The sequence below is a fragment of the Python bivittatus genome, unplaced genomic scaffold (genome assembly GCF_059951505.1).
Source record: "Python bivittatus isolate LINGU-HERP-01145 unplaced genomic scaffold, Pbiv_v1 ctg000840_np1212, whole genome shotgun sequence".
NCBI lineage: Eukaryota > Metazoa > Chordata > Lepidosauria > Squamata > Pythonidae > Python > Python bivittatus.
This window is the reverse complement of record NW_028277113.1, coordinates 35,872,552-35,888,679: the sequence shown is the minus strand read 5'-3', so window position 1 is coordinate 35,888,679 and position 16,128 is coordinate 35,872,552. Positions and strand designations below refer to the sequence as shown.

Here is a 16,128-nt window from a genome sequence, read left to right as displayed (position 1 = left end):
TTATGGAAGTGAAAGTTGGACTTTGAAAAAGCAAGATAGGAAAAGTATTGATGCTTTTGAACTTTGGAGTTGGAGAAGACTCTTGAGAATACCATGGACAGTCAACAAAACAAATAAATGGATCACAGAACAAATCAATCCAGAGTGATCATTTGAGGTACAAATGACCAGGCTTAAACTCATATATTTTATGATATGCTTATTTCATAAACAGCAACTTAGTCTGGATAGCAAAAAACCCAGAAAGTAGCATTTCAAGTAATTCAAAGAGACTCTGCCTTAATTAAGTCACTATGAATGAGGACTAGAAATTCCTTTTACAGTTTCCAAAATCCTGTCTTTACTCCAGAAATTGATAAAGATACTTTACTGTAATCTGTACAATTTTTGCTCCCTTGATGTTGCTCAGTTGCAAAGGGTTTGACATGGTATAATGACATGCTAAATAAACAAAAAGTGACAGGAGTATAGCAGGTAGGAACAATCTTCCAGAAGGGCTCTGGGAGTTTGTAGAGCTCTTGTTTTCATATGTTTATTTTTTTTCCCTTCCCCTGAAGTTAGCATAGGGAAGAGATGAGACAAAGCAGCTCTTTTCTCTTGCACAAATTATAGGTGCCCTAAAAGAAAGTAGCCTGAAAACTGCTTTTGAACAGTATTTATATGACAACTATGCAAAACATAATTAAATAAGCAAAAAAGACATTTTACTAAAGAGATGTTTATTATTTCAAATGTTCTTGGTCTATACTTCAGTAATAAGAAAGAACAAGGTGTGATCTAATAAAGCTGGCTTCAAATTGAAGATGGAGTAAGGAGAGAATATATATAGGTGTTGAACTGCAAAGTCCTTGACACATTTTTTTGTCAACAGGATAGGGTTTTTTTTCTTAAAGCCTACAAAGAATCTGGAAACAGTAAGCACAATACAAAAATGCTTATTTATAGAAATTTGACAAGGAAATCCAAAAAATCTTAATCAGAAGATTCAGGTTAAATAATGAAACCTAATTAACATGGCTGCTGCAAATGTTAGGATCTATCTTACAAAGTTTTAGGAATTTTTTGAGAGTTACTCCTTCTTAATCCTATGTAACCTGATCATAGTTGCAATATGTAAATTGGGCAGTCATATCTTATTTATTTATTTATTTAATCATAGAGGCCACCTGACTCCAGATAACTCTGGACATCTTACAATTAAAAATTAGAAAGTAACATAAAACTAAGAAAAAGAAAAGAAAAGAACAAATAGTGGTCAATTTGTGATTCCATGGTCATATGAGCACAAAGCCCTTTCTTTGCAGCCCTGGAATCTCTTCTGATTATGAAGTTAAAAATTCATGGGCTGGTTCCCAACGCCGTGAGGTGGAAGATGCATTCAAACTGTAGGGAAAGTCCTATAATAGGCTTCACAAAGCAGTTTTAAAACTAAAGGTCCTCATCCTCCCAAATCAAGGGAAAAACAGTCCTATCCATTTTGCTCACTTTTCCTAACCACTGCAGCCCTTGGGCTGCTCCCCAAAATGTTAAATACAGCCCCCAATCATAAAAGACTATTCACCCCTGTGCAATAAGGACTACCTGAACTTTCTCTGAACCTTCAATCTTCCTACATTTTTCATAACCCCTGAAGTGAAGGCAGTGATGCTATAAGGCTGGCCTCTCTTGGTGTATCTCATCTCCAGAACATCCACCCCAGCAAGATTTGTCTACTATCAATTTTTATTTCTTTTGGTGCCCAGTTAAAAACTTTTGTACTTTATGGTGCCTGTTAATGGTTCTGGGTTAGCACATATCTTTTATACTTGTCATTTTTAGCTATTTCCGTTACTGTTTGTTCTAACTGAATGGTTTTAACTATTAGCTAGTCTGGGGCTTCTTTGAAGAAAAGGGATATGAACTACATCTCTGCATATAAATAAAAGCCTTTATGGCCAACTAGTAGTGTCATCCATTCCTTTTATCATACAAGTAAGAACCCAGATACACTGCCTGCCTTGAGCTTTTCCATTTAAACTAATCATCCTGCACATGAATATAAAAAATATGCCTAGTAGACCAGACTGGATTCTGAAAAATACAACAGATTTAAGGATCTGTTCTCACACTATGTTATTGCACAGATCACTGTTAACTTCAGTGAATGCAAACTATCACCTAATTCCTACTGCATAGTATGTGAATGGCAGAACAATAAATACAGTACATACAAATCAGAAAAACATATGATCACCTCCTTAAGGGAGCATTTTCCTCAATGTCTTCCAAAGTCTCCAGTGAAGACCTCTGGGAAATTAGCCGACGTCTCTCAAGGGAAAAAGAAAGAAAGAAAGAAAGAAAGAAAGAATTAAATTTTCAAACCTTATGCAAACGGAAGTGTTGTGGAATGACAACAGCACAGAATAGCCATAAAGTGGCAGGTATGGTGTTAAAGACCTAAGGTTTCAAATAAAACAATACTTTTTACTCAAACTGATGCTCCTAATTCCTCAATTTTAAAAAGCTTATATTTCAATTTTTAAAATATTAAATCACAGTAATTAAAAAATTAATTTAAAAAATTATCTAAGATGACAGTATTTACAGATAAACCATTCTAGAATGGTTCTACAATAAGATATATACAATTATACAGACATGTAACAGATCTTATGAAAAATGTAAGTAGATTGGTTGGGTAGAAAAAGTAATAAAAGATTTCCATGTCAATAAATTGCTCTTCAAAAAACTCCTGGTTACAATCACACCAATCAGAAGAAGTGTTCTTTGTGTTTGCACTCTCTCTTCTCTGCCTTTGGATCCTCAGCCTAACAGGTTTACATGATATGATTCTGATTTACAGTTCTGGGTGGAGGAACATATTGCTTTGTGCCTTAACCAGTACAGGTAGCGAACACAATTGGGACCGGCAACTTGGTCGTTAAATGAAGCAGTTGCTACGTGAAACCACAACTGTTCTTACAATCTTACTTCAACTTTCTGTTGCTTTATAGACCCCTGAAGGTTGTAAATGCAAGGATTGGTCACAAAGTTACTTTTTCATCACCTTGTAACTGCTAAATATCAATAAACGAGGAAGTCACTAAATGAGAACTACCTGTATTTCTATTTCACACATCACGCTAAGCTCTCAGCTCCAGTTTAATAAGCTATAGATATGAAAGTATGTTCTGCATCTGCACAGAGTCTCCTTCTGATTGGAAAAACAAAGCAGAATTAAGCACTGAAACTCAATTATATACAACTAATAAATGTTGAATTTTGCTTCAATTTTCAGCTCATGGAAAAGAAGGAGCAAAGCATGGATTGGATGTACCCACATAATGTTAGTGCATATTCTGACGTATTAAATCGGTATCTGGATTTATTTTGCATGCAAATGAGGCCACTAATTCAAATATATAAGGGGAGAGAATAAAAAAGGAAGGAGGTGTGACCACATAAATACTAATTTTTTGAAACTGTCCAATGCAGCTGAAACGTACAGATGGGAAAGGGTTGCCTAAACTTTCATTCAGACCAGAAGATCATCATAGACTTGCTATCTGAATGCAATCATTAGGGAATTCGGATTCCATGCAATTTTTGCCCAAATTGCATTTGGACACACTGGTTCATTCTTGCCTCAGAATTGTATGATACAGCATGAAAACTACCTACTAGAAAAATCCTATAATTAAATAAATGTCTTTTTATTTTGCTATAATTGCATTTTTATTATTATTCATTTTAAAGCACCACCTTTGCTCAAAAGCATCAACCTAAATTTAAGATAATTGCTTCCCCAAAACAAAGTTTAGTTGGGAAAAAATATTACTCCATTATTGCATAATTATTCCAGCATTTAGATATTCAGTTTTATTGGATAAAAGGCTTCCTTAAAACTATAAATACAAATAAATGCCTGCTTTGAGAAGCACACACAAGAACACTTGTGATGGAGCAGCTTTTAAGACATAAAGTAAAGAAACTTTCAGGCTGTAACTTGAAATTACTGAAAGTATTCTCCAGTGGGAGACTAAAATATACAACAGCAGCAGCAATAAATGTTATTGCTTAGTCATCTGACCATATCAAAAAGCTATAAAACCAATACAGAAAAAACAGTAGGACATATTCATAATAAATCATCACCTCTACAATCAACCCCAGTCTGTTCTGGGGAGTCTATCCTCTTCAAAATGGCCTTTGATATAAAAATTACAGTGTTGCTAGTGATATGCAGGTTCATTCCCTGCAAGAAGTAAGACAGTTTCACCTGGGTGTCCCAATATTTTTTAGTTTTTAAATAAGGGTCTATGTAAACAATCCTTTCCACAGAATATAGTTTGCAATCAAACAGGATATGTGTGAGGTTTTCAACAGGTTGTGCACCACAGATACAGTCTTTCTTCAGATGGAACCTCCCATATTTTACCATGGAGAAGAGAGAGCTCTTCTAAGTTGTTGGGGCAGGTAAGTTGTTAAATACTTTTCTATCTGGGAGGATGATTTGTGTTGATCCAGCCACTTGAAGGACTTAGCACATTTAAGGGATGCAATATCATCTTGGGCAGCAATGTAGAAGACCTTTTGTTTGAAGCTTTTCTTGGCCTTCAGATCTGACTGGACTCAGAATTGGATGGAGATTCCATATTGTGAGATGGCATTTGAAAGTTGGGCACCCCAAGTGTGAAGAGACATATTAAGTGTCTGCCTCTTTGAAACACAGCTAGAGTAATTTATATGGGTCCGTAAATAAGGTCTTCAGCCAATAGTTGAATACTTTAACTAGTAGATGACTTTGGGTATAGGGAGATATACCCAACTCTGCCCTTACTGCTGGAGTTGGTGTAGATTTGTCTATCCCCATGGTGCATTTCAGAAAAGTGGACTTATTTGTTCCAATAAGGGAGCATTTATATATTTCCCAGTTCTGCACCATATATAATCATTGGAACTATTTTGCTGTTGTATACCTTTATGATTGGAATTAGGGAACCAGGGTAGCTATGGTTGGTGGACTAAAATATATAAAGGCCAACCACACTGTTGCTTGGTAATGTTGAGGAATCAAGAAATTATTTTAAAAAAGTTAATTATGTGCAATAGAGATCCTGTTACCTTTGCAATAACTGTTTGCCTATGGTATGGCCCCAGGAGATTAAGATTGAGCATTACTGAATTAGTCATTACTAGTTTTGCTCTTCTTAAAGAGTCTTATTAAATTTTACATTATTTTTTTAAAAAAAGAACTGATCATATTTTAATTTAAACTGTATCTAATCCCAGTTCCTTCCTTGTAGTCTCCAATCATTCTTACCATATTTTGTCTTCTAAGCTTGAAATATAACAAAGACATAATGTGCAGCCCATTCCCAAGTACCAACAAGTACACAATATGCCAGACTCAGCTACACCATAAACTGCAGATGATGTTATGCCAACAGCCAGATTTTTTGCATAAATTGTTCAAGTTTGGTTGCTAATATATACTGCTGCTATTTCCTGATTTGCTCATTATAGAAGTATTTTTGAGAGCCATCCAAAGCTAGAAACTAACTTCTTATTTTAACAAAAATTTAGTGAAATGTAAGAATGTTATTGAAAAGCAATCTAGGATACCTTGGTTCTTGCAAAATGATTAAAATGTAGGACATTTCAGCCTAATTTATCCCATATCCTACATAATGTGATCTTCCTTCACAAAACTTTTGCTACCATTCACACATCCTTGGCTTATTCCTTGCTCAAAGTTGAACCATTTGCTAAGCATTCTATTTATTCTCATGTAGGCTTGATTTCCATGATATACCATTCATATCTCATTCAGCAACTAACCTTCAACTCAATATTCATGCAAAACTTTCCATAATTCAAGTCTATCAACTTTATCATACATTGCCTCTAAATCACAAATACATAACAAACTTTGTCTCACACATTCATAAATGTCTTAAATACTTCCTGAAGAGCAAAAATCTGGTTTACAGATATCCTGCCCAGTTTAAAGTTCCATAATTTTGCTTATTGTAACCTCTTGTACCCTTTTGATTAGAATTCTGCCAAACACCACCTCAGGCAAATTGAACAAACTAATCTCTGTATCATTTTAACATTAATTCTTGTTACCCTTCCCTTTGTATAGGGGAACAATAATGGCATTCCACAAATTGTCAGGTAGAACTACAGTCTTCACACATGCTAAACAAGTTGCACAGCAATTCCATAAGTACAATTATATGCCATCAAACTGGTGCCAATCCTTAGTAATCACGTATACCTTCTCCAAGGTGATCTGTCACCAACCTGGCCCTCCAAGTCTTCCAATGCCACTGTAATTGAGACATATATCTTGCCGGTGGTCATCCACTTCTCTTTCCTTCTATCTTATATACACAAAAATCAACATTATAGACTTTTCAACAGAGCTTGATCTTTGCATAATATGTCCGAAATATGATAATTTGAGCACAGTTATTTGTACCAGTGAGAACAAATGAAACTGTGGATTGATTTGTTCAATGATCCATTTGTTTGTTTTCTTGATTACCCATGGTATTCTCAGGAGCCTTCTCCAATACCAAAGTTCTAAACCAGCATTACACTTTCTATCCTACTTCTTTAAAATCCAACTTTTGCTACCATAAAATGTTACAGAGGAAACAGGAAATCATTGCCTGCATGATTCTGAGAGATAGAGCTCTCAATCTGTGGCAACTTTGTTGTTCTCCAGATTTGCTGGCATAGTTTGGGTAAAACCTTTACTGATTCTTCTTCTATTGCATGCCATATTTCTGTAGATATTGCATCAACCCCTGCAGTCTCCTGACTTGGTAATGACCAGAGAGCTGATCTAACTTCATCTTCTATTACTAAAGTTTCTTGTGAAGGTGGAACATCTTCTAAGGTGCCTTGCATGCTAACATCTTGGCTGTACAGAGTTTTGGTATACTCCTTCCATCTTTGATTCTCTTTTAATCAATTACTATCTGTCCATTGGCATCCTTTAACATATCAATTTAAGGTTGGAACCTCCTTCTGAATTCAGAGATCTGGCTTCATTTCTCTTTCCTAGGTCATACAATTCAACTACATTTTCCTCCTTACTCTTTCTAATACTGGCATTCCAGTCTCCAACCACAAGCAGCAGATCTTGCTTGCAAGTTCTGTTGATTTCAGATTGAATTTGACCATAAAACTCATTAACTTCCTCTTCTGCTTCAGTGGTTGGAGCATAAACTTGGATAAATGTCCTATTAAAGGATTGTCTGTGAAATCTAACTAATAGTCAGTCATTGTTTGCACTGTCAATGCAATCCATAAGTACACCACATCCATATTTTCATATTTCTCAAGCTATACCATTTACACCTTGAACCTTACCATTTGCTCAACAGTATTTCTCAGACATTAATATTTGTAGTAATTGCTTCAATTCTACTTTTTAACATATTATTTTCATTCCCACATAAATCTCAAAAATAGTTCTTCCAGAATCTTTAAATGTTCTTTGCTCTCTTTACTACATTTTTTTTTGCAACAATGCTTTCCTCTCAATATTCAATATACAACATCTTTCTCTCATCCTTATTTTTAATAGAAATCATTCTCTTATACATAATTTTTCTTCATCCACAGTCTCTTTCACTTCATTAATTCACCTAGCAGCCTTTACAAATGGAACAATGGGAAAATATGTGGATAAAAGGGTTAAAATTTACACTGTTATAATATGAAGGAGAATTTCTATAAAATGATGTACAGATGGTATTTGTCACTGGGAAGATTATCAAAAATGTATAAAGGGGTTTCAAATATATGTTGGAAATGTGAATAAGAAGGGACTTTTCACCATCTTTGGTGGATATGTAATAAGGCTAAAAAATTTTAGACTCAAATACATATATTAATCCAGAAGATTTTGAAGGTTAATGTACAGTCAAAACCAGAGACTTTCTTTTTGGGACTGATGGATAAACAATTGGAAAAAGCTCATGGACCTTTGTTTCTATATATGATCTGCAGCTAGACTTTTATGTGCTCAATGATGGAAAGATTTGACATTACCTACAACGGAAGAATGGATGGTGAAGTTGATAGCAAAATTGACAGCTTTGCTTAAAGAAAAAATATCGATTAACTTTAATGCCAATTGGAAGTCCCTTTTGGACTTTTTGCAGGAAACAGAAAAAAAAATGAAATTATGATATATGGATTTGATGATTAGTTAAATTAATAGATTATATAAAATATATATGTCAAGATGTAGTTTTAGAGTAAGTGGTTGTTATTTATTTTATCGGCTGTATAAAAAGTTGGAAGTTATTCTTTTTGCATTTGTACTCTTCTTCTTGACTATTAGTTCTTGTTAGTTTTTATCCTTTTGCTTTTTAAAACATAATAAAGTTCTTCCACCCAGCAGCCTTCTCTGGCATTCAGTAAGATAATTCTTTTCACTCTGTTCCAAACAGCTACCATATCCTATATCAATATACACATTTTTCATTTACTCTGTTGGAAGATTAATATGTCTTCTAATATTTTTTTCATATAAGACTTGTACTTTATCTTCCTGCAATTGTTCTACCTACACTCTCATTTCTTTCACTTTTTTTCTACTATGTCTATTTTCCCCAAGATTCACTACCCCTCCAAAATTGATGTAAATAAGCAAGTAAATAAGTTGAATACAGGATTCAACTACATGCAATAATACGTTTGTAGAAACATAGAATTGTGGAATTCATTTAGTTCAACCCTCTGCAATATGCAGGGAAACCAATTAAACTATCCTTGAGAGATGGCTGTCTTAATACCTCCAGAGCTGGAGAACACAACTCCATAAGTAGATTGTTCCACTGTAGTACCAATTTTACTGACAGAAAGTTTTTCCTTGTATATAAACAAGATCTAGGTAGCTCTAACCTGTACACATTATTTCTGGTCTGAGTTTCTCTGGCAATGGAAAAATAGTTCCCAACCATTTGACACACTTTCATTACCTGAACACTGATATCATGTCTCCCCTCAGTCTTCTTTTCTCCAGACTGAACATCCCAAGTTCCTACAACCTATTGGCAGTGGTCATATCCCCAAGTCCCTATATCATCTTGGTTGCCATCCTCTGAGTCTAAGTGAGTCAGGGCCATTAATTCTGACTCTCTCTGATTGTGGGTTAGCCAACTCACAACTGGTCCACAAGTGATAGCTTTCATGTAATTAATTTCAGATGTAACAATTCCCGTTTTATCTTTCACAGGGACTTAGATCATCTGACCTGTGTTTCCCTCAGTATATATTCCATGCTGTAGCCTCAAGCAGAAGAACAGAAGCACAGGAAAAAAGAAACACTTCTTTTATGGCTAAATGAATTGTAGTACATGAAAGGGTAAGAGATCCTTAAAATGTGTCACAAAAACACTACTTGAATAATTTTTACTAAATAGACATGAGAGTTCTGCAGCAAAGAATGAATGATAGCATCACTGCTTACAAGGATGAAGAATAATATAATATTATATTATAAAGAATAGCTTCATCTGTGCATTTGACATATCAGGACTGAGTTCATGACCACTCAAGTTCTGAAGAACCCAATGAGACCTCAATGCTATTTGAAAGAGGTATTTTTCCTTTATTAAAATAAATTCTTTAATATTTTACTTGCAATTTTAACAGTGTAAAAATTTGTGCTATACAACCTTGTTCCTTAAAGAGCAAACACAACTGACTATATACACAACTTTGGGAACACTGGAAACTGAACAGTATCATTTGTTTACTTATTTTGTCTGGACACCTATATAAATCTTTAGTTCTACTTAGTAACTTGTAGAATGCTTGATGAAACAAATAACTTTCATTAGATGTTGTTAACAGTAATTTCAAACTCCTAATTAAACTTTCTACGCCTATTTTAGGGAAGTGCTGATTGTATAGCAATTATTAAAAAACTATACAGAGATCAAACTAAAGCAGCAAAGTAGGTGGAACTGGTTTTGTTTTTTCTGGTTTTTTTCCATTCAGTACAAGGCCAAGTACCTGAATAAACTGCATTGTTTACACACTCCAAAAATATACCTCAGTAACAACAGTAATTCTGTCAAACCTGTCCAAGAAATGCTGCAGAATTATTCTGGAAACTTATTTAAGTAAATTGACATGAAATGACAATGAGAAAAAAACGATTTCAAGTCAGTCATGTGTCTCAGTTTAGGCTACAATATTAAAAACAAGATGCAACATGATGGAAGATAATAAAGAAAGGATTATGTGTGAAAGAAAGAAGAATATGAATGTTAATTCCTTTTTTAAAAATCATCAGTTTAAAAAGTACATATGGTTTATATACTTGTCACCAGTACATAAGCCATACGTAATCTGGTATACAATAAAGAGGACTTTTTATTTCATGGTTCTGTTTAATTATAATCAAGCTAATTTGTCCTAAAGCAATAAGGCAATAGTACAGTAGATAACATCAAGGGAGTGCACAGCAAGCCAAAATTTTGTCAAAATGCCAAAACATGCATTGTGATGTCACAATACAAGTTCTGCCCTCTTTATTTGTGTTTGACATTTTGATGCCAACACCCATTAATATGGAAAAGAGGTTATTCTTGTCCATTTGTTCCAACTGAGTTATTCTTGTCAAAAGCTCTTTACCATTGGATTTACTCCACCCAGTCAGTCTGGGATGTTGCAACAATTATTCTCATTGCTAGTATTTGCTGTCAACATCTTCTTTTAACCAGTGTTATAGAAATAAGGTCAAAAGAAGGAAAATGCCTTCCTTTTTTATATATATTGAGGAACATTTATTGAGTACCTTAAGCCTAATAATTGGTAGTCAATCTGCAGAGGCCTGTTATCAGATTATAACCTCCCAAGAAACTAGCTGGCACCAAAATATTTGTTTATTATATATGGTATTTAACATTTATATTAAAAACAAACACAGTGGCAAGGAAAACCCCCCCAATAGTGTTACACTTAAAGAAAAGGATTCAGCTTCAGAAGAGGAAGGAACAATGGATAGGTCCATCTAAAATGGCAATTAGGTGTCAGAGAAAATCTGGTTTGAGCACCACAAAATAAAACTGAATCCTAATATCACTCTGTCTAGTTACTCACTGTGCCTAAAAATCTGGTCAATTAGATTCCATCCTGCATCCTGGACGACGTTACCACACAAGTTGGGGTTGGGGGGGGGATTTTGTTACCTTGTCTTTCCTTCCCCAGAGGTGGCTAAGGCTTTGCTCTGCGGCGCTCGGGTGGCTGGCCGTGGCGTTGGACTTGAGGCGGCATTCCTCAGCAGCGGTGCCAGCTGTGCTGGGACGAAAGTACAGGTCTGGGGGCGGTGGCAGTGGCTGAGACTGCTGAAGGCCCTGGGCCTCTAATTCAGCCCCAGTGCTGCTGCTGCCGCCGCCACCGAGGAATGTCACCGTGCAGAGTGGCCAAAAGGGCAGAGATGGGGGGGGAGATAGGTGGGTGGGAAGAGTTGAAGCAAGGGCAAGCATGGCAGAGCAGAAGTGTGAGGTACTCGCCTAATTATGGCACTGTCCTGGCCTAACAACCACAACTGGGACTACTGGAACTGCCGTTGCTAAGTGGTGCAGTCATGGGATGTTTCGCCTAACAACTGCATGGCTTAGCAATGGAAGTTTCAGTCCCAATTATGGTGGTAAGTCAAGGACTACCTGTATGAACATGTCATAATGTTTCTCCCTTTTTGTTAGCAGTCTTTCTGTGATATCACTTTAAAAGAGTTCATTCTTTCAGATTCTCTTCTACTGCACTTTTCTTCAAAGGTCATTTGATCACTTGGCTAGATTCCAAAGGGCTTGTTTTATGTTTATAGTACATAAATAGACAGCATATTGTGAGAATGCTGTGAGGGGGAACTAATTGCTACCAAGCTCTTTTTGTCATCTCTATGGGGGAAGAAGGTCATTAGCTCTAAAACCAACTCATGTCCATATGCAACAAGGGACCTACAGATAGAAGGCAAAGATCATCAGGTATTTCTTTCTGCGTGCATGCATGCATAACTGCATGTGTGCATGTATATATCTGCATGCATAACTGCATGCTTGCAAGTATAACTGCATGCATACATCAACTGCTTAACTCAAGGTGACTGCAAAGACACATAGATCTGGTCTTGGGAAGGAATGAGCAAGTTGTTAAGGGGGGATTTTCACGAGAGATTACTCAGTCCTAAGAAAGAGGTAAGCCTGAGAAAGAAACTCAAGATAACCCTGCCTTGATTTTATTTGGTATAAGACGGGGTTGAGGAAAACTCTACAAGCTTCCTAGATTCTGTTATTCTACCATACTACACTAAAGAGCATTCCTGGAATCCCTGCCATGCCTGTCTTTCTTGACCTGGCCTATCTCAAAGAGCTGACATCAAAATACAGCCAGCACAGCAATTGGGAGAAAGCTTACCTCCGTCAGTAGTAGTTCTATATGGTGCTGCGCAACTGGAGAAGTTGCTGGAGGGAGGGGCATCATGATCAATTCCTGACTTTTATGACACACTGAGAATTGTTTATGGTGGCCAACCAGCAGAATTTCTTACTAATCAGACTAAGGGTGCCTTTTTCCTTAGTCTGCTGAAAGAGGTAGCAGCCAAATGGACCATGACACTCATTGAGGGAAGTGATGCATGGCTGGATAATTACTAAAACTTCATGCAAAGATTTAAAGTTGCTTTTGAGATTCAGCTGGGACAGCAAGCGCCAATCAGAAGATTTGCAAATAGAAGTAAAGAAATCACAAAGTACGTGAACACATAAAAGATTCCCAGTTGTATGCCAAAAATGTGGGTTAGAATAATCTTACTCTGATTCACTGGTTTTGGGGAGGACTCTCTGATGAACTGATGGACGAGCCAGCAAGACAAGGCACACCAGAGAATTTGGAAGAACTGTTTCAGCATTGTGTGTTAATTGATGGGTGACTGGAAGAGCTGAGGCACAGAGAAAATAATAGGGAGAGGAGGTTTTTACAGCTTTTCAACACCCCTACCCATTTCCCTGTGACTTAATTAGATTCCAGCCCAGGAGAACCCATGCAAATAGGAGCAATAAAAAGATCCTTGTCTGCAGCAGAGAAATAAAGAGGGATCTCAGTTTATGCTTTTGCTGTAGTATATGTCTAACCATGACTTGCTCTGCTAAAGTTCTTTTTAATCATCTGGAAAGTGCCGCACCTGTAGAATTGGACTCTACCTCCTGAGTAAAGACCTGAATCAGTCTAGAGTGCCACCTTTAGGAAACTTTGCAGACTCCCCTTTCAAGAGCTCAGTAGGGAGGCCCTCAAACAATTAAAAGGAACTTTTCATTAAATTGGATTTGAAAGGAGCTTACAATTTGATCCAAATGAGAGAGGGCCATGAATATTTAACAACTTTTGATACCCAGTATGGCAAATCTGAATACATAGCAATACCCTATGGATTGGTTAAATGCCCCATAGTCTTCTCCAAGTTTATGAATGAAATATTTTCTGATATCTTAAACAAATATGTTGTGGTATACCTAGACAATATACTATTTTTTGGGGGGAGACCCATCCTTCCATGAAACTCCTTTCAGAAATATCCTACAATATCTTCACAGGCACAAACTGTTAAAATGGAGAAATGTGCAATCTTTCCCAATTAGACTATTTGGGTTTATCACATTTCTACAGAAGGAATAGAAACATATCCTGGAAAGGTACAATCCATTGTCACATGGCAGGCACCTAGAAATGTGAAAGATATCCAATGTTTTCTGGACTCTGTCAATTTTTATAGATAATTCATCTCTAATTTTGCAGAATGCACAAGACTACTCATTCAACTTCTGAAAAAAGGACATACATTTTAAATGATCTACTCAAGAGCAATCTATCTTTCAGGACTTGAAGAATCTCTTTTCATCCTGCTACTACTTAGGCATCCAGATTTCACTTATCCCTTTCTTGTGCAAGCCAATGCCTCAGACTTAGATTTGGGAATTGTTCTCCTGCAGGCTTTGGCAGAGTAAGGGAGGATCTCTTGTCTTTTATTCTGTACACGTTTTCTTAGGTGAAACTATGATATTTTCAATAAAGAGTTGCTAGCCATAAGAGCAGTATTCCAACAATAGAGACATTTATTGGAGGGAACAACCCACCCTGTAGGAGGTGCACACAGATCACAAGAATTTGGAGCACTTGCAGAAGGCACAGACCCTTACTCCATGTCCAATCACATGGGCACAATTTTTCTCCCATTTCAATTTTTATATCTGTGTTCTTAGTCACAGAACAAGCTGTAATATGCACTCACAGAAGTCTAAATATGATACCCCCCCTCCTCACACACAAAATATTCCCTGGCCATCTCCTCCAACCACAATCTTGAAACAGAATAATTTAACTCCCCCCAGAAAGGATACTCTAGAGGAGCCAAGGAAGACCCACAGGCTGATTCTCCTCCCTTCTCTGTGACTGAAGGACACTTGTTTCACAAGTCGTTCCTCTGTCACTTGTTCCTTTTCCTCTCAGGGAAGAGGTGTTACAACTTTCCCATGACAATAAAACTGACAGACATGGGAGAGTGTTCAAACTTGCATCTTGTGCTGAAGGAGTTTTGGTAGCCAAGAGTGAGGGCTGATATCAAGGATTATGTTTCATCCTGTCATGTCTGGGCTGGGCTAAGATTGCCATGATTAAGCCAGGTGGTTTGCTTCAGCCACTCCCCTTCACTCCAGGTCTGTGGGATGTGGTTTCCCTGGATTTTATTACTAATCTTTCAGCTGTAAAAGTTTGTTTGACCATTTTGGAGATAGTGGATTTGTTTACCAATATGATTCATTTTATTCCTTGCAAAGCCTCTTTCCATTTACTGGACATTCATACTCATTTTTCATCTTCTCATGATCCACAATCTAATGGACAATCAGAGAAGACAAATACGTTTCTTGAATAGAATTTGCACTGCTATGTCTCTTATCAGCAGGACCACTGGACTTATTATTGCCTCTTGCAGAATTTGCCTATAAAAAACTCGCTGTATTCCTCCATTGCAAAGTCTCCCTTTCAAGCAGTTTACAGGTACCACTCCCACATCTTGTCCTCCAGAGCTTCTGCCTCCACTGTTCCTCAAGTCTCTGATTTTCTTTATGAGACAGGCTGCTCAGATTTGGCCAACAATGTGTACAAACATGCAACAGATGCTCATAGGCAACAGGGCATCAAGACTGCAGGGGGGATTTGGAGTGGCTTTTCACTAAGTTTTTGCCTTTTTCCCACCTGCCTAAGAAACTGAACCCAAAATGTATTGGCACTTTTTCTGTTATCCGTCAAATTAGTCCACTGGCCTTCTGACTGAAATTGTCTGCTTCAATGATGATTCATCTGATATTTTACTAGTCACTCTTTGTTTAAGAGAAGCTGCCCTGTCTTTTGCATTCTGCACCTGTTCTTCCCTCCCCCCACTCTGGTTCTGTTGGATAGGGAAGAAGTGTACTAAGTGGAATGTATTCTGGATTCTACACACAGGACGGGTCATCTAGAATTCACTGGACAGGCTGCCATGAATCAGAGAGGTTGTGGGAGGAGGCAAAGGATGTCTATGCACCATAATTTGTCCATTGATTCCATCTGAAATTCCCCCATATGCCTCATCCCCCTGAACTGCTACCGGTATCGATAGACAATGACCCCCAGGATGAAGGAGTCTCTTTGCTTCAAGCCATACTAGACTCTCCACTGATGGTTGCTGCACAACAGGAGGGTAGGGGGTACTTTCCATCTCTTTCTGCCAGACTTTTCCATTGACCTAAGGAAGAAATGGGAGAGGGATTCTGTGTCCGTTTTCCTGGTTGGTGTTTGCATGTGGAAGGGGGGAGTGATTCTGATGGTGGGAGTGGTATGAAGGAATGTAGACTTGGCCTTGGGAATGGGGAAGGAATGAGTGAACTGTTAAGAGGAATTTTCAGAAAAGATTACTCAGCCCTGAGATAGAGGAAACCATGAAAAAGAAACTCAAAATAACCCTGCCCTGATTTTGTTTGGTGTAAGATGGGGCAGAGAGAAATCCTGACAGGCTTTCAAGATTCTGTAAGTTTACCCTACAATAATAAAGAATATTCCTGGAATTCCTGCTGTGCC

The 16,128-nt window shown here is 37.1% G+C and overlaps 1 protein-coding gene across 6 annotated transcripts in view; it reads right to left on the bottom strand.

The window, feature by feature from the left end:
• CABLES1 (Cdk5 and Abl enzyme substrate 1) overlaps nucleotides 1-16,128 on the bottom strand; it is a 60,481-nt gene that overhangs the window by 34,905 nt on the left and 9,448 nt on the right. For 4 of the 6 annotated variants that reach the window (XM_088130676.1, XM_088130679.1, XM_088130677.1 and 1 more), the window contains exon 2: nucleotides 2,234-2,305. The exons of the other annotated variants lie outside the window; for them this stretch is intronic. In XM_088130676.1, coding sequence (XP_087986802.1) covers nucleotides 2,234-2,305 — 72 coding nt within the window. The remainder of the gene's footprint in view (nucleotides 1-2,233; nucleotides 2,306-16,128) is intronic. 6 annotated transcript variants of the gene reach the window in all.